We start from the raw sequence: 24,270 nt of genomic DNA, 5'->3' as shown, positions 1-24,270 counted from the left end.
AATAGATAAATTTTTAGTTTTAACATTTAGGATAACTTAGAAGACAATGTAGTTTCAAAATTGTATACCCCTAATGTTGTGTTCATATCATCTGATAACCTCAAATATAGTTAACATTCAAGAAAAGGGTACATTATGTGACTGGCCATGTATGTTTTTGATTAAAAAAGAAGAAAGTTCATTGTTTCATGATTGAAAGGGACAACATTTTTGGATGAGATTTGTTGTTGTTGTTGTTTTTTAGCACTTCTGCTTGAATTAAAACATTCTAAACCAAACCATGCTGAATTACCTAAGGAAGGGACTCCTGGAATGATAGCTGATGTAACAAGCAGCAGCAACAACCCTGACCAATATGATTTTTTTAAAGGAGCTAAGAAATTACTAGGTGGCTTGAAACTTAGAGCCAAATAACATAAGTATTAAAAGTATAACCTTGATTTCTTATAAATATTTGGGACAGTGGCATTTAAATGTTACAAGGTAGAAGTCAGCCAACCTCTACATAATATACTAAATTAGTGAACAAAAAGAGGACAGTAATTCTTTAAAAGAGAGAAGAGTACTCTAGTGAAAATATCAGGTTTGTTTTTATATCTGGAATTAAAGTTCAGATCTGAATCATAAGTTCTATTATGAGGGCTTTTGTTGAAGATTTTTCGTAATCTTAACTTTGCATGCCCCAAAATGACTTTATCTTTTTGCTTTCAGTAAAGTACAGTTGACTTAGCTTGAATCTATCTAGAAATAAGATCCTAGAGTAGACGAAAAAAGAGCTTGAGAGGACAATCTCAGAGCAGTATGGATCAGAGCTGTAAAGTGCAAATAGGGGAAGAAAGCAAAATATATGTTGGGTAAGGGAGGGTATCATCAACACTTGTCCTTCAGGTGCAATCAGTGCTACAGAATATTTACTTCAAGAGCAGAAATTTATGGGATGAAGAAGTATGTTGCATCCAAAACACATACACACACAGGATTTCCTTTTAAATTGTTAGTATTGCTGGTGCAGTGGCTCATACCTGTTATTTCAGTGCTTTGGGAGGTTGAGGCAAGCAGATTGCTTGAACCCAGGAGTTCAAGAACAGCCTAGGCAACATGGCAAAACCCCATCTCTACAGAAAATAGAAAAATTACCAGAGTGTGGTGCCTTGCACCTGTGGTCCCAGTTATTGAGGGGCTGAGGCAGGAGGTTTTGCTTGAGCCTGGGAGGACAAGGCTGCAGTTACTGGTTTGGTGCCACTGCACTCCAGCCTGGGCAACAGAGCATGACTCTTGTCTCCGAAAAAAAAAGAAAAGAAAAAAAAGGAAAAAAGTTATCAGTATTTTATTTATATACATCAGCCCTAAATCCTCAGCATTTTATGTATGTACATCACCCCTACCACCAGCTCTCCTGGTGGCTAAGTAGCAAAAAGGGATTCTGTCAGCATCATTGAATTCTGTAGGCATTTAACATTATGTGAGGGGAATCATTCAGTTGCACAAATAGGTACAGCAAAGTAAGCCACAAGAGTTAACTTAGTAGACAAAGCATTAGCGTTATTGTACTTTTAACTCACTGTGGCATCTTCCCAGACTTTCTAGAGAGTAAATTAACTGAGTCTGGATTGCTGTTGGGACTAGTAAGAGAATTTATCAAAAGGGAATTTAAAGATACACTCTCTAGGTACTCGTACTCTGTGAGTAAAAGTATTAGCAAACTGTTTATAACATTTATTTTAACCTGAATGCCACTTCTATCTTTTTTTTTTTTTTTTTTTGAGACAGAGTCTCATTCTGTCACCCAGGTAGGAGTGCAGTGGCGTGATCTCAGCTCAATGCAACCTCTGTCCCCACCCCCAGCCCCCCGGGGTTCAAGTGATTCTCCTGCCTCAGCCTCCCGAGTACCTGGGATTACAGGCACCTGCCACCACGCCAGGCTAATTTTTGTATTTTTAGTAGAGTCAGGGTTTCACCATCTTGGCCAGGCTGGTCTTAAACTCCTGACCTCGTGATCCACCCCCCTCAACCTCCCAAAGTGCCGGGATTACAGGTGTGAGCCACCACGCCCGGCCAACTTCCACACATTTTTAATACAGGAGTATATTTTTCTAGTAAATTAGGATGATGGTAGTAGCCTTTTAAAAAGCACAGTGCTATGTATCTGAAGACGTTGCCAATATATTAGTTCTCTTAATAGACGTTTAGAAAGAATAGCTTTCAACATAGCTACAGAGTTGTATTTTATATAGAGGATTATATATCAGTTAAGAACTAGCCAAATTTATTTTCAAACTTCAGATGTTTATCATGAGGTAACTTTGTTAAAAAGGAGATTCTTAAAAACAAGCAATTGTTTCTTATAGGTCCGAACAAGGTCAGTTGGTGAATGTGTAGCATTCTATTACATGTGGAAAAAATCTGAACGTTATGATTTCTTTGCTCAGCAAACACGATTTGGAAAAAAGAAATATAATCTTCATCCTGGTGTAACGTGAGTTAATTTTTTCCTTAAGAGCTATATATACATTTTTGCTAAGCTTTTCTAGATTTTTCTTGAGTTATGATTTTGATAATCTTGCTTTTATATACTTGATCTTAACCAGAAGGCCGAGAAGCGATACAATCTTGCTTTTATAATATACATTAAACTTTACCATCTATTATATCTTCATAAATAAGGCATTTAGACTTTTCAGTGTCTTATGAAATATTGTAAACTACAGTTCATATTATGAGACAAGCATATCATTAAAGCAAGATTTAGAATGTATATTTTTAATACACTGTTGAGAAGAAATGGATCAGAACAGCTGTGAAACCATGTTTTTCTTAAATTCAGTTCCATTCAGTACAAGCACATACAGTTTTAATCTTTTTTTTTTTTTTTTTTTTGAGACATAGTCTTGATCTGTTGCCCAGGTTGGAATGCAGTGGTGCAATCTCAGCTCCCTGCAGCCTCCGTCTGTTGGCTTCAGGCGGTTCTCCTGCCTCAGCCTCCCGAGTAGCTGGGATTACAGGTGCCCGCCATGATGCCTGGCTAATTTTTGAATTTTTATTAGAGACGGGGTTTCACTGTGTCGACCAGGCTGTCTTGAAGTCCTGACCTCAAATGATGCACCTGTCTTGGCCTCCTAAAGTGCTGGGATTACAGGCGTGAGCCACTGCACCTGGCATACAGTTTTTTATAGAGGAAAAAAACATGTATATGGTGACTTCCCTTTTCCTAGCTTTCCTGAAATTTTCCTCTAACAAGTAATATTTGAGAATTAGTAATGCAACTCTAGCTTAGTCCCAGTGACAGATATGGGTTGTTATATCCATTCTTTATGTGAAATGTCTGATATGCCTAATTTATTCCCATGTTAAGAGAATTTATTGTCTTCCACCTCATTCAGTCTAGCTTTGGAGTGAAACATTCCACTACCACTGGCAATTTGTTACTTAAATAGAAAGAGTATTGAACCCCTTCTCTCATGAATTGCTTTAAAATGGTGATTGTTATGGTGGAATTAACTTTACAGTACTGTCCTTAATTATTCCCTAATGTTTACAGAATTAAAAAGTAATGCAAAGCTGTGACTTATTCAAGGTTCTCCAGTAAAGATGTTCTTAAAGCTGACCAAATAATTACCTTTAAAAGATGTGCTTGGGCTGGGTGCAGTGGCTCACTGCGGTAATCACAGCACTTTGGGAGGCCAAGGCGGGTGGATCATAAGGTCATGAGTTCGAGACTAGCTTGACAAACATGGTGAAACCCCGTCTCTACTGAAAATACAGAAATTAGCCGGACGTGGTGCACGCCTGTAGTCTGAGCTACTCGGGAGACTGAGGCAGAAGAATTGCTTGAACCCAGGAGACGGAGGTTGCAGTGAGCCGAGATCACGCCACTGCACTCCAGCCTGGGCAACAGAACAAAACTCCGTCTCCAAAAAAGAAAAGAAAAGAAAGATGTGCTTGTATGCTTATTTGATCTTGCTCTTCACAGTCCTAGATTGCACTGTTTCTTTGTCAAGTTCATTTGTAGGTATCTCTGCTGGTCACTTCCTTAGAAGGTCAAATGCTCTAAAGCCCACAGTAAAATAATCTGAAAGGGAATAAATGGGTATGATTCACCCTTGGAAATCACGGGACAATGGACTGTGTACGTCATCCCCCATTATTCAAAGCTGGTGATTGCTAAAGTGGAATTTCATAAATAGCAGTATTCCAAATTTTATCTCATTGCTTAATATTAAATTTATAGTTAATTTTTTTATTAGTAGTATTCAAGCATAATAATGTAGAATTAGATATAGCTAGCTATCTAGTCTGCAGATATATCTTAAAATAGTCATGGTTTTCAAGCTGTTATATAGGGAAAAGCAATAGTAACATCTTTTATTTTTTTCAACCATTTCAGAAGTAATGTTCACACATGAGCTACAGTCAGTCTGTAATCATCAGCAGTAACCACATAAGAACGGCCATGCTGGGTCAGAGCCATGGTTCATCCAGTTTTCTTTTTCAGAAAGCATCACCAAAGTGTGGGCTGGCTTAGTTGGTCCTCTGTGATATCAAGCTTAACAGGTTAGGTAGGGATGTGCCACCAAATGTTCTAATTTCTCTAATGATCTCCCTGTAGCTTCTGAAAACTTTTTGAAGATACTTTTATCTGTAACTTTGATGACTCTTAAGGTTAAATATTCTGTAGGTAGAGTGGCCACAGTTAAAAGTAAACAATATCTTAATAGTGGTCACCTGGTATAATGGTATGAAGTGAACTAATGTGTTTTTCCCTTAGGCAGGAATACCATGGTTTTGTAGGCTTCAGTTGTAGCCCCACTGGGTTTTTTTTTTATAAAGTTTATTTAACTGAAAGAATCATACTTTTGTATTGAGACTCTTCCCTTTTAGCTGTGTTATGTCTTCTATAAGAAGCAGTGACCAAATAGTACATTTCTTTCCAGATAGGGATAAATTTTTCTGATTTGCTTCCAGAACCATCTCTTCCTGTTAATAGCAGCACTTTAAGTGACTTCCTAAAACATTAAGCTAATGTGTTCAGAGAGAAATCTGAGTGAATTTTCTCATCCTCCTTTTTAGGTCAAAATCCATAATTCAGAGCACATTATCCTGAAAGTCATTTGTTCATTTTTTCATTAAATTGTTGACCTTCCATTTGTTCACCAGAATGAAACACATTTTCCCTTTTTCTGCCTACAAACAGCCTTTGAAAGATTCTGCTACACATTGTCCCTATTTACTACCTGGAAGAATTGGGAGCCCTATTGGAGATTTCATTGTAAAATATTCAGCTTTCCAAGTAATTTTTCCACAAACTAAAAATTAACTCAGCGTAACTTTGGTTACCCGAATGCTGCTTCAGCTTTCTGGATGGTTTGTCTCATTCTGCCCTTTCCTGAACATTCTGGATGCTGTTAATCTTTAGGAAATATTGATAATAATAATTACTATCCTTCCACAGAATTATGGACTGTATCCAGAAATTAAAAATAATTTTGATATCAACTCTTATTTCCTTTGCTTTGGCCTTTTTTTTTTTTTTTTTTTTTTTTTAAGATGGAGTCTCACCCTGTTGCCCAGGCTGCTGGACTGCAGTGGCATGATCTCGGCCCACTGCGACTTCTACCTCCTGGGTTGAAGCGATTCTACTGCCTCTGCCTCCCAAGTAGCTGGGATTATGGGCATGCGCCACCACACCCAGCTAATTTTGTATTTTTAGTAGAGATGGGGTTTCTCCATGTTGGTCAGGCTGGTCTCAAACTCCCAACCTCAGGTGATCCGCCCACCTCGGCCTCCCAAAGTGCTGGGATGACAGGTGTGAGCCACCATGCCAGGCCTTGCTTTGGCTTTTAACTTCCTTCATATTATCCATTCCCACCATAACATTTTTATTTCTAGCAATTCCTCATCATGCATCTTCTGTTAGCCTTAGCACCTGAAGTCCTTTTGGGACTCATCACACTTATGTCTGTGTGCTTCAAATTTCTTATGTAATTTTTCTATAATTGTGATTAGCATAAAGCTCAAGAGGTCTTCAAGACCATATAATTTAATTCTATATAGATTTATAGGTCTTCAAGACCATCTAATTGAATTCCCTTCATTTATAGATGAGGAAAATAAGGCATACAATGTAATTTGTAAGTATGTATTAGTTTTATTAGAAGTCTAATCAGTCTAATCAGACTATTAGAAGTTTCTTGAAGTCAGGTATCACAATCTTATATTTGTTAAATCCCTATAACCTAGGAGACAGTGATGACCATATAGGTTGAGATAAGTATAATTAATAGCATACTATAGACTGTTAACACACACTTTAAGGAAATTCCTCAGAGCTTCCACTGTTTGCTTCTTATTTACTCTGCTCACAAAATTCTAAGAGATTTGTCTTAATATTTCTATCATACTTACGCTGAAGGAATTTTAGGATAAGTAACAATTAAAATTTTATTGATCTTTCTGTTCTGTGCCTTGCACACCTTAGGTAACAGTGGTGCAGGTATAAACAAAATAGACTAAAAATCCCTGTCCTTGGGGAATTCTAGTGCAGTATCTAGTATCAGCATACTTTAAGAGGTAGAGAATAAATATTATAGTTTGCTGACTTTTATTCTAGTGGTTTAGTAGCACTTTTTGGATTATGAAACATTTTTATGTACATACATAATACAATCACCATATGTGTTAGATAGGAGAGGTATGATTTATCTACATTTTATAGGTAATACGCTAAACCTGAGAGAGAAAAGGCTGTATCCCAGATCTTCTCACCTGTGTCACTTAACCACAGTTATGTAGTGCAGGAATGACTTAGAGAAGAAGTGAGCTCACATACAATGAGAAAGTGACAGGATAAAACCAGCAGATAATCCCAGGAATTTAGTTAGCATCTTATAGCTCAGATCTGGCAGAAATATAATACCAAAAATATCCAGGAAGGTTTTAGGAGGTAATCAGTCCTTTTAAAAGGCTCAAATTTGTCTTTTAGGTGTTGCCTTTAGGAGCTTTAAAATTCAATCTGTATTTGTACCGAAATTCTTTCGTACTCTTGCTAGACATCACCCCTATCACTTCAGTTAAGAGATCTTCTAGTTCTAGTTGGGCCACTTGCCTACAACTTTACAAGCTTCAAAATTTCTTATGGGTCTCTCAAATTTGTTACTTTAAAGCCTTTATGCATTTTCCCTATAAACGTGTAACCAAAATGAGCTTTTCATTTAAATATTCAGATCCTGGTGTGATAGATAAAGCACTGGAATGAATGTTAAGTGAATATTAGGATATATTTGTTAATAAAGCCTTCTAAATTTAACCTCAACTAATTTTTAATTTTCAGCTTTTTAATATAAAAATGTTTTATTAATTTTAAGGGATTACATGGATCGTCTTCTAGATGAAAGTGAAAGCGCTGCATCTAGTCGAGCACCGTCCCCTCCCCCAACTGCATCAAATAGTAGTAACAGCCAGTCTGAGAAAGAAGATGGCACTGTAAGCACTACTAATCAAAATGGTAAGCAACCAGAGAAACATTTCTCTTTCTTCATAATAAGAGACACTTTCTTTCAGTGACTTGGGAAGTTCAGTTTGGGTTTCTATTAAACTTCCAGAGCAGAAAGTAAAAAATGATAACACATGAAACATGTAACATCAGCATACATACATACTAACAATACAAAGTGATTGGACATCACTAAAAAGTAATTTTAATAAAGCATACTACCAACAGTGACTATTTCTTGTAAGAAATGTGTTCTTTTTCAGTAGCATCTCTTTTCCTGTCTATATAGTTGGGTTGATGCCTAGACACAAGTATTTATGTTAACTCTTAGGTCAAAACCCTGCAGTTTCACATGAGATCTGCAGATAATTGTGAAATACCTTGACGTAAGGTAACAAGTGCACTGTTTTGAATATTTAAGTTCTCTTTGATAGCATAATAACCTTGAAGAATGAGAAAAGATATAGTCAGTATCAACCTGTACATTAATATTCTACAGAAATATTTGTTTTTCTCTCCAAGAAAAAGAGAAGAAAAAAGCATACTAATTGTTTGAGGTTCAGATAGTGTTTCCATTTAAAATATACAGTGGACCAGAGCTGTGCTGATCAATAGTAAGAGCCAGAGAATTATTTTGATTTCTTCTTTGATTAAATGGTCTTGTTAAATAAAAGAGTTCCAAGAAGAAAGTCTTGTTAAATAAAAGAGTTCCAAGAAGAAAGTTTCCTCTGAGGAAACTAGTGACAGGAGAGTACCAGTGAAGAGCTGACTTCTTCCTGACCAAAACTGGAAGAGAAACACTGTGAAAGCCTTGATCCTCTTCTGACCTTTGGTCTCACATTGGTACTGCTGGAGTGTATATGCTTAGTTCATTTCATAACCCCTCTCTGTTCCCTCACTACTTGTAAGAATAAACCATACAAACAGAATTTAGGGCCCAGTAACTATGTCCTGATCCAAGGTTTATTGACTTAATGTCTAATGTCTGTCACATCCATTCTGAAGCAGAGTAAGATGCTGAGACTCTGACCTTGGGACTAACGGTATAGGCTCAGGGAGGCAGACAGTTGGCACTACTACTGCTTTTCCTGTTTGTTCTTAACATATTAACACCAAATAAATCATTTTCTTTTCCTTTTTAAAAATCTGTTTGATGAGAACATGCTGTTAGGCTAGGAAAGTGTTCATAAGTTACTTATAAATTACTTGTAGCTCAAAAACCACTCACATTATGTACAGTCAAGACTGCCAGCTTTTTCAAAGAAAGGAAGGAACTTTTCATCCCAATATTATATTACTTTTTTATATGGGGCTTTAATTAGTACTTTGAAATCTTACAGTTATTTTTGACCTAATCACAGTCTCAGCTAGCTTTTTGGACTTGTTCCTACAGAATTGTTCTCCTCAGTATATTATGATGCATAATCCCCATGTGCATTCATGATTTGAGTGCATTTTTGAGTTGGTCAAAATAGAATATTTTCTTTAATCAAAATACAGTATTTGAGGCTCATCCTTTATGCCAAATATTTTTCAAGCAATTAAATTGTAATTCAGTGATGCATCCTGTATTTTACTTATCACCAACATTTGCATTCCATTTTACAGTCAACTCTAAAATAAACTTTTGTTTTCTTTTATTAGAATAATTTTGCTTTTACTTTTCTCACCTATTATAGAAGACTTTGTATTTACTTTTTAAGTAATTTGTATTTTACTTAAGTAAATAATTCAGCACTTTCAAGTATATGCTTGGATAGTGCAGCATTAGTTTTTTAACATTATGACAGATTATTTAGGTCTACTTAAGGTAAATAGTGTGTGATCTTTTTTTTTCTTTTCAAAACAGAGTCTCATTTTGTCGCTCAGGCTGGAGTGCAGTGGCACAATCTCAGCTCAGTGCAACCTCTGCCTCCCGGGTTCAAGCCATTCTTCTGCCTCAGCCTCCCAAGTAGCTGGGCCTACAGGTGCACGCCACCACACCTGGCTAATTTTTGTACTTTTAGTAGAGACAAGTTTTCACCCTGTTGGCCAGGCTGGTCTCGAACTCCTGACCTTGTGATCCACCCGCCTTGGTCTCCCTAAAGTGCTGGGAATACAGGCGTGAGCCACTGCACCCAGCCATGTGTGATTAAAACAGTTCCCATAGATTTACATTAAGAATAAAAAAGCCATGACATCTTGCCTTTAGATGGCAGTTTCTCAAGCTTTTATAAGAGAAAGCATTCATTTTGCTTTTACGTGGGTTTAGAATGTTGAAAACCTTTTGTTAAATCTGAGTTATTTATTGCATTTTCCATTAATTCAGCTTATTTAGACTGCTGGATCCAGTGCTTATTTGCTGTCAAATATACCTGATATGCTTTTAACGTATGCCAAATTCTGGTCTTAGTTCTTTACATTTATTAACTTATTTAATTTTCACAACAACCCTGTGAGGAATATCTATTATGATATTTATTGTATATATGTAATGAAATGGAGGTACAGAAAGAGTAAATAATTTGCCTAAGGCCACATAGCTAATAAGTAATAGAGCAAGAATTTAGACTATGTACACATAGATTTGATACCTTGCTTCCTTGATAACAATAACAACTTTACAATAAGCTGTTTTATAATAGTTTGCAAATTTAACTTTTTTCTAATTGTGGTTTCATTTATATTTCTTTCAACTTAGGAGTGTCATCTAATGGACCAGGTGAAATATTAAACAAAGAGGAAGTAAAAGTTGAAGGGTTACACATTAATGGACCAACAGGTGGAAATAAGAAACCACTTCATGCAGATATGGATACTAATGGTTATGAAACAGATAACCTTACCACTGACCCAAAACTTGCTCATATGACTGCAAGAAATGAAAATGATTGTGATGAAAAAAGTGAGAGACCTGCCAAAAGGCGAAGGGTAAACAGCAATGGAAAAGAAAGTCCAGGTTCTTCTGAATTTTTCCAAGAAGCAATCTCACATGGGAAATTGGAAGAACTTGAAAACACAGATGACTAAATTTTAGACCTATTTTACTTTCTTTGGAGTAAATTCTGGTGTGACTAAAATTTTCAGGGTTGATGGGGTACCTTAAAAAGTTGATTTCCTTGAAGCAATTTGAAAATTTGAATTGAGTCTTAACTTTAGGAAATGAGGTTTCATAATTCTGCCTTTTGCAGATTTTTTTACTTTAAAGCTGTCAGACTCTTTTAAGGGTATTTTAAAAATTAGTAAATTTGAATGAACTAAAGATATATCTCTACCTTCTCATTTGAATATCTTTAGTTCATTCAAATTTACTAATTTTGGTAAATCTGAATGAACTAAAGATATCTGTACCTTCTCATTTGATGCATTAATCATAAAATTTCACTACAACGTAATTTTTGCTTAGTTTGATGGAGGAATGGGAAAAAACTCAAGTCCAATTAATACCAGTTTCTCTAGAATTTCTTGAAATGTCTTTAAAACAGACATTTTTTCTCACCAAACAATTTGAGTATCTTTATTAAGGAAACCCTTATGAATCCTGAAAATTATGCTAGCATGATTTTTTTATATATAGAAGTTTAAAAATAAACCAGGTCAGGTTTGTATATGTAAAATTGTTGACATCAATGATGTCTTTCCATATTCTTATCTGGGCTGAAGAAATACATTCTGTATTTTTCCAGATTCTTTGTAGCCTTTGAAAGATTTTTACAGTACATATGTCTTGACTGAGCTGTCCTTTCTTAATACAAAAGCTTGTATAATTTTCTTAACTTGTACAGTTGGTAAACTTTTATGAGAGGAATTGTTATTCTGAGTCTGTCAGCTTTCATTTTATTTTGCTAAGGTTTTTCTAATGAATTTTTAAGTGTTTGTGTAGTAATTAAGTCATATTTCTTATCCAGGTGGTAAAAGCATTCATAAAAGATTATAAAAATTTGTTTTTTTTTTTTTTTTTTTTTTTTCCAGATTTCTACTTAAGGGCAAGTAATTTGAGAATTCTGAAATTAAGCATGATGCTTACATTGCAGTTTGTTTTGCATTTGCTATAATTTTCAAAATTATTTTTGAAGCAAGACAAAAGTTTAATGTCAGCTTAAGTGCTTAAATATATCATGCTGACCAGAATCCTGTTATTTTTATATGCATCATAAAATCTCCCATTTCTGCATTAAATAAACAGAGGAGGGGTCAAGTGATACTTAGATATTGGCACACAAGGAACAACTGTGGGCAGGCAGTATTGATTTTATGAAGAGAAAGTGAAGTTTGAAAACTTTTCAGACTTTCTAGTTACAATCCAGTTTTTCAGATTTGACAATGCTTTTCCAAAGTGAAAATAAGATACACAATAATCATTGCTCTGTGTGATTACAAATAGGATTATCCGTCTGCATAGCCTTGTAAGAGTGCCATTTTATTTTTAGTGCTAAATTCTTGTTAAAAAATGTAGTTTTATATAGCTGATAGACCAACCTATATCCAAACTTTTATAAAATATTATTAATTCTTGTTTTTCTCACACAGGCATACTCCAAATGCTTCTTCCAGTTCACTTTTCAGCCATCAGTTCAAGAGCCAATGCCTTTTTAAAATAAAGCTTTTGTGGTCTTGTTTTTAATGGCTCAACTGTCTGATGCAATTGAGTGAAGGTTTGCACTGAGAAATTATTGTTTAGGCCTTACCCCCATGAAGTATTACTGTTAACATATGTTGAGACTGCTTCCCTTCACCAATGTGAACTTTTTTTCCCCCAAACAGTGTTAAAAGCCACTTTGCAACACTTGACTTCATATTAATGTACATTCACTGTTGTTACATACATATCTAAGTAAATCAAAATTTTGGGTGGAAGTGTTGAGAAGTGTGAGTTTTTTGTTGTTTTTGTTTTGTTTTACTTAAAACTTTAATTTATCCAGAATGGCAGTAGCTTTAGCAAGCAGATGGTCACAATCTGTTTTCTAAATAATTTTTTATTAAATGAATCCAAAGTATCCTAGCTCTTTGTCAAAGATGGTATATAAAAATGTTTTTAAAGATTAGTGATGCTGTGCTTTTTGAATTGTTGCAGTGTTGGAGATGCCATTTTCACCTTTTTAAAAAGATGCATTTTATTTGCAGATTTGTGAAGTTCTTGCAAACTTACTACAGAAACGTTTTAAGTAAATTCTCAGGCATGTTGGCAAATATGGCACATGTATACATTTTAGGAAATGTTGCTTTTCTTAATCTTTTAAAAATATACCTAATGAGACATTCCACTATTATAATGCGTAATGCTCAGCTTTTTGTAAGGAAATATTTAATTGTATTTTGTGTTAATACAGGTATTTCACACAATAATTTGTTCTTAATGCAGCCACTATAACTTGATAAGTCATTGCACTATTTAAAAATTTTTAGTAATATCATGAATTTAATTTGCTTAAGATTTAGTACATTTCAGAACTTTTGAACTTTTGACAAATTGCATTGGGAAAAGAAGTCTGTTAATAGTGATTTAGTCTCCCCGCCTCATTCCCACCCCCAACAAAGCACTATCATTTTCATTTGGAATGGGTATTTTCTGTTTCATGATGTATTTTTAAATAGAGTTCAGGATCGGCAATTCAGTTCAACACAAGTTTGTTGAGCTTTAAAATGTATTTGAATATTTAAATAGGCATTTGAAATTTCAAATTAGATGTTAAATTTATGCATAGTAATTTTGCACTGTAAAATAATTCCCTTCTCCCATCCCGTCTGCCATTCTGAATATGCTTATTAAAATATTTTTTAAACATACTTGCCTACATAATATTGTGTGAATATTTTCATTAGATTAATTCACTAAGTTTTTATTAAGAGATTGTTTGAATGATGCATGTTATTAACAATGCAAATATATATATATACAGTCTGTTTCTTTTATTCCTGGACATATTGCACTACTTTTTCAGTGGTTCTTGGTCCCCTTTACCTCATCTTGGGTGATGTATTTTTGTCTTCTTTCCCTTTGCCACAAGAGATCCTTTCAGTCCCTAGACCTCCATTCACTGTTTCTCTTCTGCTGGATTATATAATTTAAAAATAGCTTGTTCCCTTATTTTGTAGTGGAGTTCGTATCACATTATGTTTTGCAAAATAAAACTTGTTTTGTCACAATATTTGCTTTGCTATCAATGGACAATTAGGACTGGGCACTTGGAGTAACTGAGGGCTGGTGAATTTCCATAGGCAATATTTACACGTGTGCTGATGACCCTAGGGGTGTGTAACTACCAAATCAGAGATAAAAGGTTTTCCCAACTATAATCCATATTCATGAAAAATGCCAGTGTGGAAAACCATGTAACACAGAAGAGGACGAATTTCCAAATTTTAACCTTTTATTCTAAAAATGACTTTCTCTCAAAATGACTTTTTCTGTATCACATAATTCTACTGATAGAACTTTTTACCATAAAAATTAACTCCCTTCTTTAATATCAAGTTCATCCTTTGCAAAATCTTAAAGGGTTTTCCACGCATCCATCCACCCACTTATAGACTGTTCTCATGTATCTGCATATCTGATTAAACTCTTTCTTTTCTAATAGTTTTCCATAAACTCGTTATGTACCCTTAGTATTGTGATCTTTTGACAACTATACGGACGTGTTTTTCCTTTTCTGAATATGATTTTTAATTTCAGTTTGGCTTTATACTAGTTTGTATAAAGAATTATAGAATATAAGGTACTTAAAATGTCATTTTGCTTGAGTAATAAGTAATTTGAATACAAAGGCTATTCTTTGAAGAGTATCGAAGAATTGCCATGTAAACTGGAAATGGATTCTAATTGTCCAAATTGATGGTGACGGTTTAACATTTAAATGTCAGTGATGACAGGCTTTCATTATGTTTCCATATACTCTTAATATCCAGCAAACATTTGGGCCTATACTTGCACTGGGTACTATGCTTGGCTTGTGGCTTCAGAGATGTGGCATGCCCTATTCTTCAAGAAGGCAGCAGGTAAGTGTTAATGGTAGAAGTATATGCTGAGTATAGAGACAGCAAAAAGGAATAGGCACGATCTCAAGAGAATGAATTTACCTTCCTCTTGGCCATATAGGTCTAGCTAAAGATTTTTCTTTTGTCAAACTTTGCTGGAATTAACCAACATGAAATGCATGACTTTCCCTAAGAAATTCTGTCTTTAAAAAAAAATACTTCCTGCAGAGCTGGTTCTACCATACCAGCTGTGGATGATTTAGGACTCATCCCCTTTTTCTTGTCATTCACTGTCCCATGAGCACTACTATTAGGTGGAGAGTCTCCTGATTTTCTGAAGTTTGGAAGAAAGGAGGCCTATTGCAAATCTGGCCTGGTTATAGAACATTCACTTTTTGGTATTCTCATCGTTGTTAATGATTGAATGTAGAGTTGGCTAAATGTGTTTTTCTGCCCACTGGAGTTTATATTTGTGGAGTTCAGGTAGTTCTAAAATAAATGGTTTCACTCATTAGCAAAATTAGATGATCCCTGAAATTAAATGGACTTTGGATTAATATGATAAATATATAAACTTCTAAAAAATTATTTGAGACAGGGTCTCTGCTGCCTAGGCTGGAGTGCAGTGGCAAGATCATGGCTCACTGCAGCCTTGACCTCCTTGGGCGCAGGTAATCCTCCCACCTCAGCCTCCTGAGTGGCTGGGTTTACAGGTGTGCACCACCATGCTCAGCTAATTTATGTTATTATTTGTAGAGGCGAGGTCTCACTATGTTGCCCAGGCCAGTCTGGAAATCCTGGGCTCAAGTGATCCTCCTGCCTCAGCCTCCCCAAGTGTTGAGATTACAGGCGTGAGCCACCATGTCTGAGCTTAAACTCTTTAAAAAAGAAAACATATGGCCTTGCATTGGGGTAGTTTCTTCCAGAAATAAGATCAGGTAGAGAACTGCATCAGAATAGATTGATCTGAGCCACTTTAAATTCTTGACCAGAAAATCTAGATTCAGGTTAAGAACTTGTTCCCAAGAGGGACTTTTCAAGTCCCTTAGTCTACTCTTGTCACCAGCTGTGCTGTAGCCTAGTGAACATGAGAAACTAGTTCTGCTTAGGAGCTAATAGTGGTGCCAGTTATTCTAAGTATATCCTTTTTTATTTTTGCAAGGTACTCAATCCCCTCTAAGCATCTATTTGTACATGACAGAAATTTACTTGGGTGGCTGGTGGTTTTGAGCTTTCAAACAGCCTGAATTACAAGTTTTGTGAACTGCTTTGCTGTGTGGCCTCTTCTGTTGTCTTACTCATTTGCCTCTTGTGTTAGTAGACAAGTGTTTGCATTTAAAAAACACACTATGAACATATGTGGACTACATCTGCAATTTTTTTTGTTTTTCGGAGACAGCATCTTGCTGTGTTGCCCATGCTGGAGTGCAGTGGTATGATCACTGCTGCTCACTGCAGCCTCAACCTTCCTGACTCAAGGGATCCTCCCACCTCAGCCTCCCAAGTGGCTGGGACCACAGGTGTGGGCCACCACGCCCTAATTTTTTAAATTTATTTTTATTTTTGTAGAGACAGGGACTTGCTGTGTTGCCCGGGCTAGTTTCAAACTACTGGGTTCAAGCGATCTGCCTGCCTCAGCCTCCCAAAGTGTTGGGATTACAGGTGTGACCACCACACCTGGCCACAAAATTCTTGTATCTAGTGCTAGTAGCTTAGAAGAAAAAACAACTCAGGATTGCAGCAGATGGGAGTTGTAGTAGATACCTTTGAACAGAATGATACCAGTTTTGGCAAAGGGATCTATTTTCGTGTATATGTATAGTTAGGAAAATTAATGAAGGCCATATACCAAAAGTAATGGTGGTTTTTGAGTGGTGGATTTACAAAGTGACCAGACCCCCTTATTAAAGAAGTCTCCTAGCACTTGTCCCAGGTGCCATTTGGTTTTGCATGACTATTTCCCCCTCTGACAGTAAGCCTCCTGAGGGGGAGGGCCAAGTTGTTTTCCTCACCATCATACACCCACATCCAAGCACAGTGCCTCTTCCCTTACTCACTGAACAGATTAGCATATAGGTTATAGCATAGCCTATAACCATTTGTCTCTTCTGCTTAGGGCCTAACTCTGGCTACTCTCTCCAGTGATTGTTCTATTCTACCTTTGGGGATAAATCCTGAGTTGCCCTTTGTACTGCCCCTCATTCCACTGAGTAGTAGTATAAATGTGTTTTCATCCAGGTACTGCATCACTGGTAGAGGGTACCATTTTACTTGCTTTTTGGGGGAGCTCCGACTCTGGGATTTTTGAAAACTTTTATTTCTTCAAAGGGTTGCCTGGTTAAATTATGGAAAACAGCATCTCCCATTGTTTGTGTAATCCTATACCTACACACTCTCCCACTCTCCAAAACCGGTTATTTGGGGGAGGCTAGGGAGAAGAGAAGAAACAATTACATGGATGTCAATGACCACATTGCCTACACATTCTCCCACTCTCTAAAACAGGTTGATTTGGGGGAGGCTGGGGAGAAGAGAAGAAGCAATTACATGATTGTCAATGACCACATTGCTAGCCTGAGTCCCAGCTGCCCTCTGGGTTCCATAGAGAGTCAGAGTCCCATTTTTGTGGCATGAATGCTAGCAGTATCACTTTATTTCCTTCCATAAAGTTTGTCAAAAAGTCAACTCATCATCTATGTGACAAACTTATGAAGTGTTTCTGAACCACTGTCATTTATATCCATGCTAGTCTTCACAAGGTATATCCTATAAGTTTAATGGGGAAAGCAGTGGAATCATCTGATGCTTGCACATCTGATGCCACATTGTTTATTAGTCCTTCTAAATATTCCAGAACAAAGAGCTGAAAGCCCACAGTACCTGGCCTTGCATTTCCTTATCTCCAACTATACCTCATGTTCCTCCATTTCAACCAAGGGATAGCCTAAAATCTTATTTTATTCAGAATCCTCCCATTAAAAATATTTACAGCTTTTTAAAATACCATACCACCTTTTTCCATACCCGCTGATCCAAATCCAGCCAAGTTTCAAGATTTCTCCTCTTCATCTGGCCATTACTGTATAATCTGTGGTAAGCTAAACCTCTAAACTGGCCATCTGTAAAATAAGGATGATACCAATGTGCCAGTAGGTCTGTTGAGATTATAAATGAGATACCTTACAGGGAAAATATTTTGGCCCTAGAGAGTGCTGGCTAATGACCAGGTAGGTAATAGTACAGGTCTACAGTCCCTTATCCAAAACCCTTGTGGCTAGCGGTATTTCAAAAAACGTCCACAGCACATTCTCAAACAAACCTATGGCTGGAAATACGGCCACAATAAAATGTATTGACATGAATTTCAGGTCAGATTTTGTGGCCAAATGAGACAAAAAGCAGCTTGGTTTTCAGAGCCCTGTGGATTTCCGAATTGCAAACTTGTAGTGGCTTTCAAATTTTCCCTGGTGCTCACTTGACAGCTGGTCCCAACTGCCTTTACTTTTTCTACATAACTGGCAAAGAGACAAATTAGCAGGTGCACTCTAACCTGTACAGCAGCAACAACAGAACTTTGCACACTCTGAGCCTTCTGCAGAGCAACCGGAAGCCTGTAAATGAAGCAGGTAAGTGAGAATAGGCTGCCAAAGCCCAGATACGGTCCTTCTGGAATCTCTCACTCAATCCTCTTGTCTTACAGAAGGGAAAATTCAAGGCTGAAAATGGAAAAATGACTTGTCCAAGGTTCAACGACTTTAGACTCAGCTTCTTTGACAACGTCGGATCCCTGTATCCTTTTCCTTCATGGCACTTAATAGCTTACATATATTCATGGCTAGAGCCATGGGCTTAACCCTTGTCCAGTTGGCCATCACCCAAGTCCTGATGGCCAGGGAAGTAGGATACTATTAGCTACCCTTTACCCAACTTGTCATTGTGGTTAGGCACATAGGTCTTCATCATAAGATGGCAGCACCCTTTGGGTGTATTTGGCTACAACAGTTGGGGAAGATGCATTCCCTCAAAAGGAAAATAGGCTGGTCACAAAGAAAGATGATTAGGCAGATAAAACAAGTCTATTGCAAATATTATCTACCATTGTTAAGTGATTGCTGTTAAAAGCACTGCACTAATTATAAACCAATCTTCACAACGTTATTTTCCCCAATTTACAAATAAAACTGAGCTACCATGAGAAGTTGTAAGAATTATTCTTTCCAATGATCTGGCTTTTGTTTACCTATTTTTTTCTAAGTCAGGTCTTTGTGTTTAGGGAAGATGTGTGTTGTAGAATGGAAAACATGTTGCTTGCAAACAATCTTTCTCCTTGGCCGGGCACGGTGGCTCAAGCCTGTAATCCCAGCACTTTGGGAGGCCGAGACGGGCGGATCATGAGGTCAGGAGATTGAGACCATCCTGGCTAATACGGTGAAACCCCGTCTCTACTAAAAAATACAAAAAACTAGCCGGGCGACGAGGCGGGCGCCTGTAGTCCCAGCTACTCGGGAGGCTGAGACAGGAGAATGGCGTGAACCCGAGAGGCGGAGCTTGCAGTGAGCTGAGAGCCGGCCACTGCACTCCAGCCTGGGCGGCCGAGCAAGACTCCGTCTCAAAAAAAAAAAAAAAAAAACAAAAACAATCTTTCTCCTTGCTTTTTCCCACAAGTCTGAACTCTAGAAAAGAGAAATTCCCCTAGTTGGAAAAAAGATGTTAGTAGGCTCTGAGAATGGCAGAAATGTGAGCTTCATTCTCTAGAAAGACATCAGAGGAATGACTACATGGAGTACAAAACAGGTTGAACTCTAGGCACTGGAATTTCCAGTAGTAGAAACTATTACCAGGGCAAAGTTTGCAATTTGTTGTACCATCTGCCTTCAAAGGACACCTTAGAGTTGGTCACTAAGGAGTTCAGCAGTGACCACGATGGACTGAAGACAAGAGTCCCTCTTGTATCTTCTGGGCACAGGAAATTCTCCTGGATCTTGTGTAACCTCAGCAAAGAACTGGGACTGAATTTCCTGGTAGGTGGCAAGATGGGGACTCAGATATATTTTGATTTAAAATAATATGTACTGTGACATTTCTTTCACCCTCAAACATCATTTACTTTACTGCTTGTTCTAGGAAGCTCCATGACCTCAGAGAAAAAGATAGGCTTTACAGGAAGGCGAATTTATATTCTAAGCAAAGACTGTCTCACAAATACCACTGTCTAACAACAAAACTTTCCCATGCTTGTTCCACCTCTAAAACAACACTAAGATAACTTTAAAGGACTGTTTAGAGGATTAAACTGTGTCGATACACAAGGTGCTAAAAAAAATGTCTGCAGCTCAATAAATGTATTTTTACTGTAGGATAGCACGCACTCTGTTTCATTGCTACACTTCAAATATTACCTTTTCGGAAAACTCTTGGAAACGTAAGTTAGTCACCTCAAAAACGTTCCTGCTTTTATACTCAGAAAGCATTGAGGTTAAGTGAAAGTACACCACTGTTTCGTAAGTTAAAATAATTGAGTCAAAACTTACTGGCTTACCTAAAATGCAGGACAATCAGCATTCTTGTATTGGGAGATCAAAATCAGCTTTAAAAACATTTAGGTTTGCAAGCATGCATGCTGAGGTGTTCATTAGGTCATGAGATGGCCATGTGCAGCACTGGACTCTCAGCCCTAGCACAGGTGGGCCATGAGCCCTTAGGGAAAGGTTCCATTCACCTGACGACTCCGGTGAAGATGATTAGTTTCCCTGTCAGTGTCATGTGGCCATCTTAAGTCTACTTTGTCACTATTAGCGCCACAGCACCCTGAGAACTGCCAGTTTGATCCAGAGAGAAGCTGAACTCGTAATTCTGATGGATGATGAAAACAATAAGATATCAAGAAATCCAGGCCAGGCGCAGTGGCTCATGTCTGTAATCCCAGCACTTTGGGAGGCCAAGGTGGGTGGATCACTTTAAGGTCAGGAGTTTGAGACCAGCCTGGCCAATGTGATGAAACCCTGTCTCCACTAAAAATACAAAAATTAGCCAGACATGGTGGTGCAAGCCTGTAGCCCCAGCTCCTCGGGAGGCTGAGGCAAGAGAATCACTTGAACTCGGGAGGCAGAGGTTGCAGTGAGCCAAGATCGCACCACTGCACTCCAGTCTGGGTGACAGAGGGAGACTCTGTCTCAAAAAGAAAAAAACAATCCAAAGTGATAATGGGTGAAGTCTATTTAGCATCCTACAGTGGATAATTAAAATTTTAAATCTTAGTTGAGGAAATAGGTGTTTCAAATAATGTTCTGGAAACTATCAGGGAACCCGTTTTCAATATAGGCCTCAAGTTTTAATTTAGTATTTAAGGTGGTTTCTTGAAAACAATGAAAATAAAATGCTTAATTTAAAAAATTTCTCAAAGTTAAAATGGTCTCCTGAAGACACATTTCAGCAAAAAAGGAAAAAATAAAAATAAAGAAGAGACTTTACTTAAAAAAAAAGAAACACACTTACCACCTGTTAATTCTAATTCCTAAAATAACTCACATCCCTTTTCTTTTCTCTGAAAAAAGGAACAAATGTACTTTAGGACCGCATCATTCTCACTAGAACAACAGTCTGCTCTATCTGATGCACTCACCTTCAGTCCTGCCCTTTCACGACCCCACCTGACAGTCATCCATGCAGAAATCCCAGTGATCCTGTTACAGTGCAAATCTGATCTGTAGTAGTTCAACTTAGTCATGCTAGCAGCTAAAGGGCTAAGTCTGGCTGGTAGATTTTTTTGTTTTATTTCAATGCCTTTGAGCAGGTATGCATCCCAAGCCCCACCACTCACTATAGTATTTATTAACTGCATTCATTTGCATTCACGCCTGGCCCCTGTGAGACATCTGAATTTGCCAACCTCTGACTTACAGTATACAATCCAAATACTACAGCTGGTGTGATCTTTCTAAAATGCAAATGAGGCCATGTTTCTGCCTTGCTATGCTCAAAAAACAAAACCAGACCCAACCTCTGTCTTCATAGAGCTTGAAGTGCTATGGAGATGAAGCAAGGGAGAGAAGAGAACACGGTGTGGTGAGAGCAGGGGAGCCTATTTCAGACAGGCTGGTCAAGGAAGACCCACAGAGATGAGGGCACGTACTATAAGGAAAGATGCACTCCAGTCAAGGAGTGGGACAGAGGCCCTAGAAGGTGGGAGGGCTGTCCCGCCAGTATTTTCTCAGTCAAATCCTAGTTGTTTTTCAGGAATCAGCTCAAATGCCATTTCTCCAAGGAAACCTTTCCTACCATTCGCAGGTGGAATGAAATTCCTCCGCCCACATATTCATACGCATATCTCAGCTATATTTTCATAATTCTGTCGTTTGTGGACATTGTCCTCAAAAATATTCACTGAAAAAATTATCTGAAAATAAATAGGCAGATATGATAAAGCACTCTTGACAAAACCCTCCTGTTGCTTTCTCTAACAAGGAGGGATGGTATATGAAATGTATTCCTCAGAAAGAAAAGGGTTTTGGAATCAAAGTCCAGGTTTACATTTCTCATGTGAGTGATGTTGGACAACTTCCTTAGCCTGGCTAAAGCCACCATTTATGCATCAGTGAAGTGCTGAAAATACCAAATATGCAAAGGCACATTTTAGCCCTAACCTGGTGAAAGCACATAGTCAGCCCTCAGTAAATACTGCTTTTCCTTCCTCTTAAACTGCTTTCTATCATTTAGCTGCCAAAAGCAGATGTTGCCACAAGAGGGCACCTTTAGCACAGCTGGAAAGGAATCGCTGCTGTGCCTTCTCAGATTAAACCAGCTACCAGCTCATGCTTAAGCTTTAAATCTAGTGTGTGAACACTGAATGAAAAATAACATTTGACAAGTATAGAGCGGTGATGAGTTTGGTACTGCCAAGTCTATTACAGACAGACTAAGAGAAACGAGAACCCAGCATGGTGGCAAAGAGCAAGGGTGTCTGAAGTCCGACTGATTGGGGTTTAAATGCGGGCTCCCTGACCACACCGGGAAAGTGTGCCTCTCTGAGCTTCATCTGTAGATGCCAGGGCTCTACTAGAGGATGGGTGCTGGCCCCAGTGAACTCAATCTGGCTTGATGGATGGATGCACCAATGGATACATGGGCCCCAAGTGATGAGAACTGTAGAAAAGAAGAATTGAAGTTACCCGGTAACTGCTGACCCCCTGTGGGTACACAATGGCACCAGCTCTGTGCTTTCTCCTCTTAGCAGTGCATCCTCTATAGTGTTGCCCAATACTGACAGCCTATGCTTCAAGGAAGCCAAGTGAGACAATAAGCTATCACAAAGATGAATTCTAATTTCAACAGATTAGAAAAAAATCAGACTCTAAGAGGATTTTTTAAAGTTGATTAAAACACATGCGTTAAGGACAATCTCTTCAACAAATGGTGTTGGGAAAATGAAATATCCACATGCAAAAGAATGAAGTTGGACGCTTACTGTACCACATATACAGAAATTAACTCAAAACATATTCAAGACCTAAATTTAAGATGTTAAATTATAAAACTCACATTGGATTTGGCGGCGTATCTTGGATATGCCACCAAAAGCACAGGCAACAAAAGTAAAAGTAAGTAACTGGATTACATAAAAATTTAGAACTTTGCTGTGTATCAAAGTCAATGGATATAATCAAAGGAGTGAAAAGGTAACCTGTGGAATGAGAGAAAGTATTTGCAAATAATATATCTGATAAGGGGGCTGGGTACAGCACCTTACACCTGGAATCCTAGCATTTTGGGAGGCCCAAGCAGGCAGACTGCTTGAGTCCAGGAGTTTGAGACCAGCCTGGGCAGCAATGGCAAAACCCCGTCTCTACAAAAAAAAATGAGCGCGGTGTGGTGGTATGCACCTCTACTCTGCTACTCAGGAGGCTAAGGTAGGAGAATTCCTTGAGCCCAGGAAATTGAGGCTGCAGTGAGCTGTGATCAGGCCGCTGCACTCCAGCCTGAGACCCTGTGTTTAAAAAAAAAAAATATATATATATATATATATATATATATCTAATTAAGCCCCTTTAGATATATATCTATATCTATATCTATATATATATATTTAACCCCTTTAGATTTAGATGTATAAAGATGTATCTGTATATATATGCAGATACCTTATATCTAAAAGGGTTAAATATGTATTTATAACATATACAGAAATCAAAAATATATTCAAGATCTAAATTTAAGATGTAAAATTACAAAATTCTTAGAAAACAGGAGGAAAGCTGTTAAAAAATATATATCTCCTTAGATATATATTTCTAAGGGGGTTAAAATCCAGAATATAAAGAATTCTTATAACTCAACACCAACTCAAGCATATGAGATGCTCAACATCACTAATCATTAGGAAAATAAAAATCAAAACCAGAATGAGATTATCACAACACATCCATTAGTACGGCTACAATCTGAAAAACAGAAAATAACAAGTGTTGATGAGGATGTGGAGAAACTGGAACCCTTGTGCACTCTTGGTGGGATTCTAAAATGGTGCAGCCATAATGGAAAACAGTAGAGTGGGTTCTCAAAAAAAATAGAATTACCATATGACACAGCAATTTCCCTTCTGAGTATATACCCAAAGAAAAGTAAGCAGGATATTGGCTGGGCACAGTGGCTCACACCTGTAATTCCAACACTTTGGGACGCCGAGGCGGGTGGATCACCTGAGGTCAGGAGTTCGAAACCAGCCTGACCAACATGGTGAAACCCCATCTCCACTAAAAATACAAAACTTAGATGGGCATGGTGGTGCATGCCTATAATCCCAGTCACTCCAGAGGCTGAGGCAGGAG

The 24,270-nt window shown here is 37.6% G+C and overlaps 2 protein-coding genes across 14 annotated transcripts in view; one reads left to right on the top strand and one right to left on the bottom strand.

Annotated features, from left to right (window-relative positions):
* The window catches only part of MIER1 (MIER1 transcriptional regulator), a 66,208-nt gene extending 52,596 nt beyond the window's left edge, over positions 1-13,612 (top strand). For 11 of the 13 annotated variants that reach the window (XM_030941847.1, XM_030941848.1, XM_030941846.1 and 8 more), the window contains 3 exons: positions 2,349-2,476; positions 7,362-7,501; positions 10,170-13,612. In XM_030941847.1, coding sequence (XP_030797707.1) covers positions 2,349-2,476; positions 7,362-7,501; positions 10,170-10,498 — 597 coding nt within the window. In that variant the 3' untranslated portion in view covers positions 10,499-13,612. The remainder of the gene's footprint in view (positions 1-2,348; positions 2,477-7,361; positions 7,502-10,169) is intronic. The other 2 variants (XM_030941858.1, XM_030941859.1) reach the window with 2 other exon arrangements.
* SLC35D1 (solute carrier family 35 member D1) overlaps positions 3,884-24,270 on the bottom strand; it is a 78,486-nt gene continuing 58,099 nt past the window's right edge. Inside the window, exon 13 of the mRNA XM_030941861.1 lies at positions 3,884-4,069. The gene's annotated coding sequence lies outside the window, so the exon portion shown is untranslated. The remainder of the gene's footprint in view (positions 4,070-24,270) is intronic.

This window comes from Rhinopithecus roxellana, chromosome 12 (assembly GCF_007565055.1).
Source record: "Rhinopithecus roxellana isolate Shanxi Qingling chromosome 12, ASM756505v1, whole genome shotgun sequence".
NCBI lineage: Eukaryota > Metazoa > Chordata > Mammalia > Primates > Cercopithecidae > Rhinopithecus > Rhinopithecus roxellana.
The sequence above is the reverse complement of the archived record's forward strand: the minus strand, read 5'-3'. Positions and strand labels throughout refer to the sequence as shown.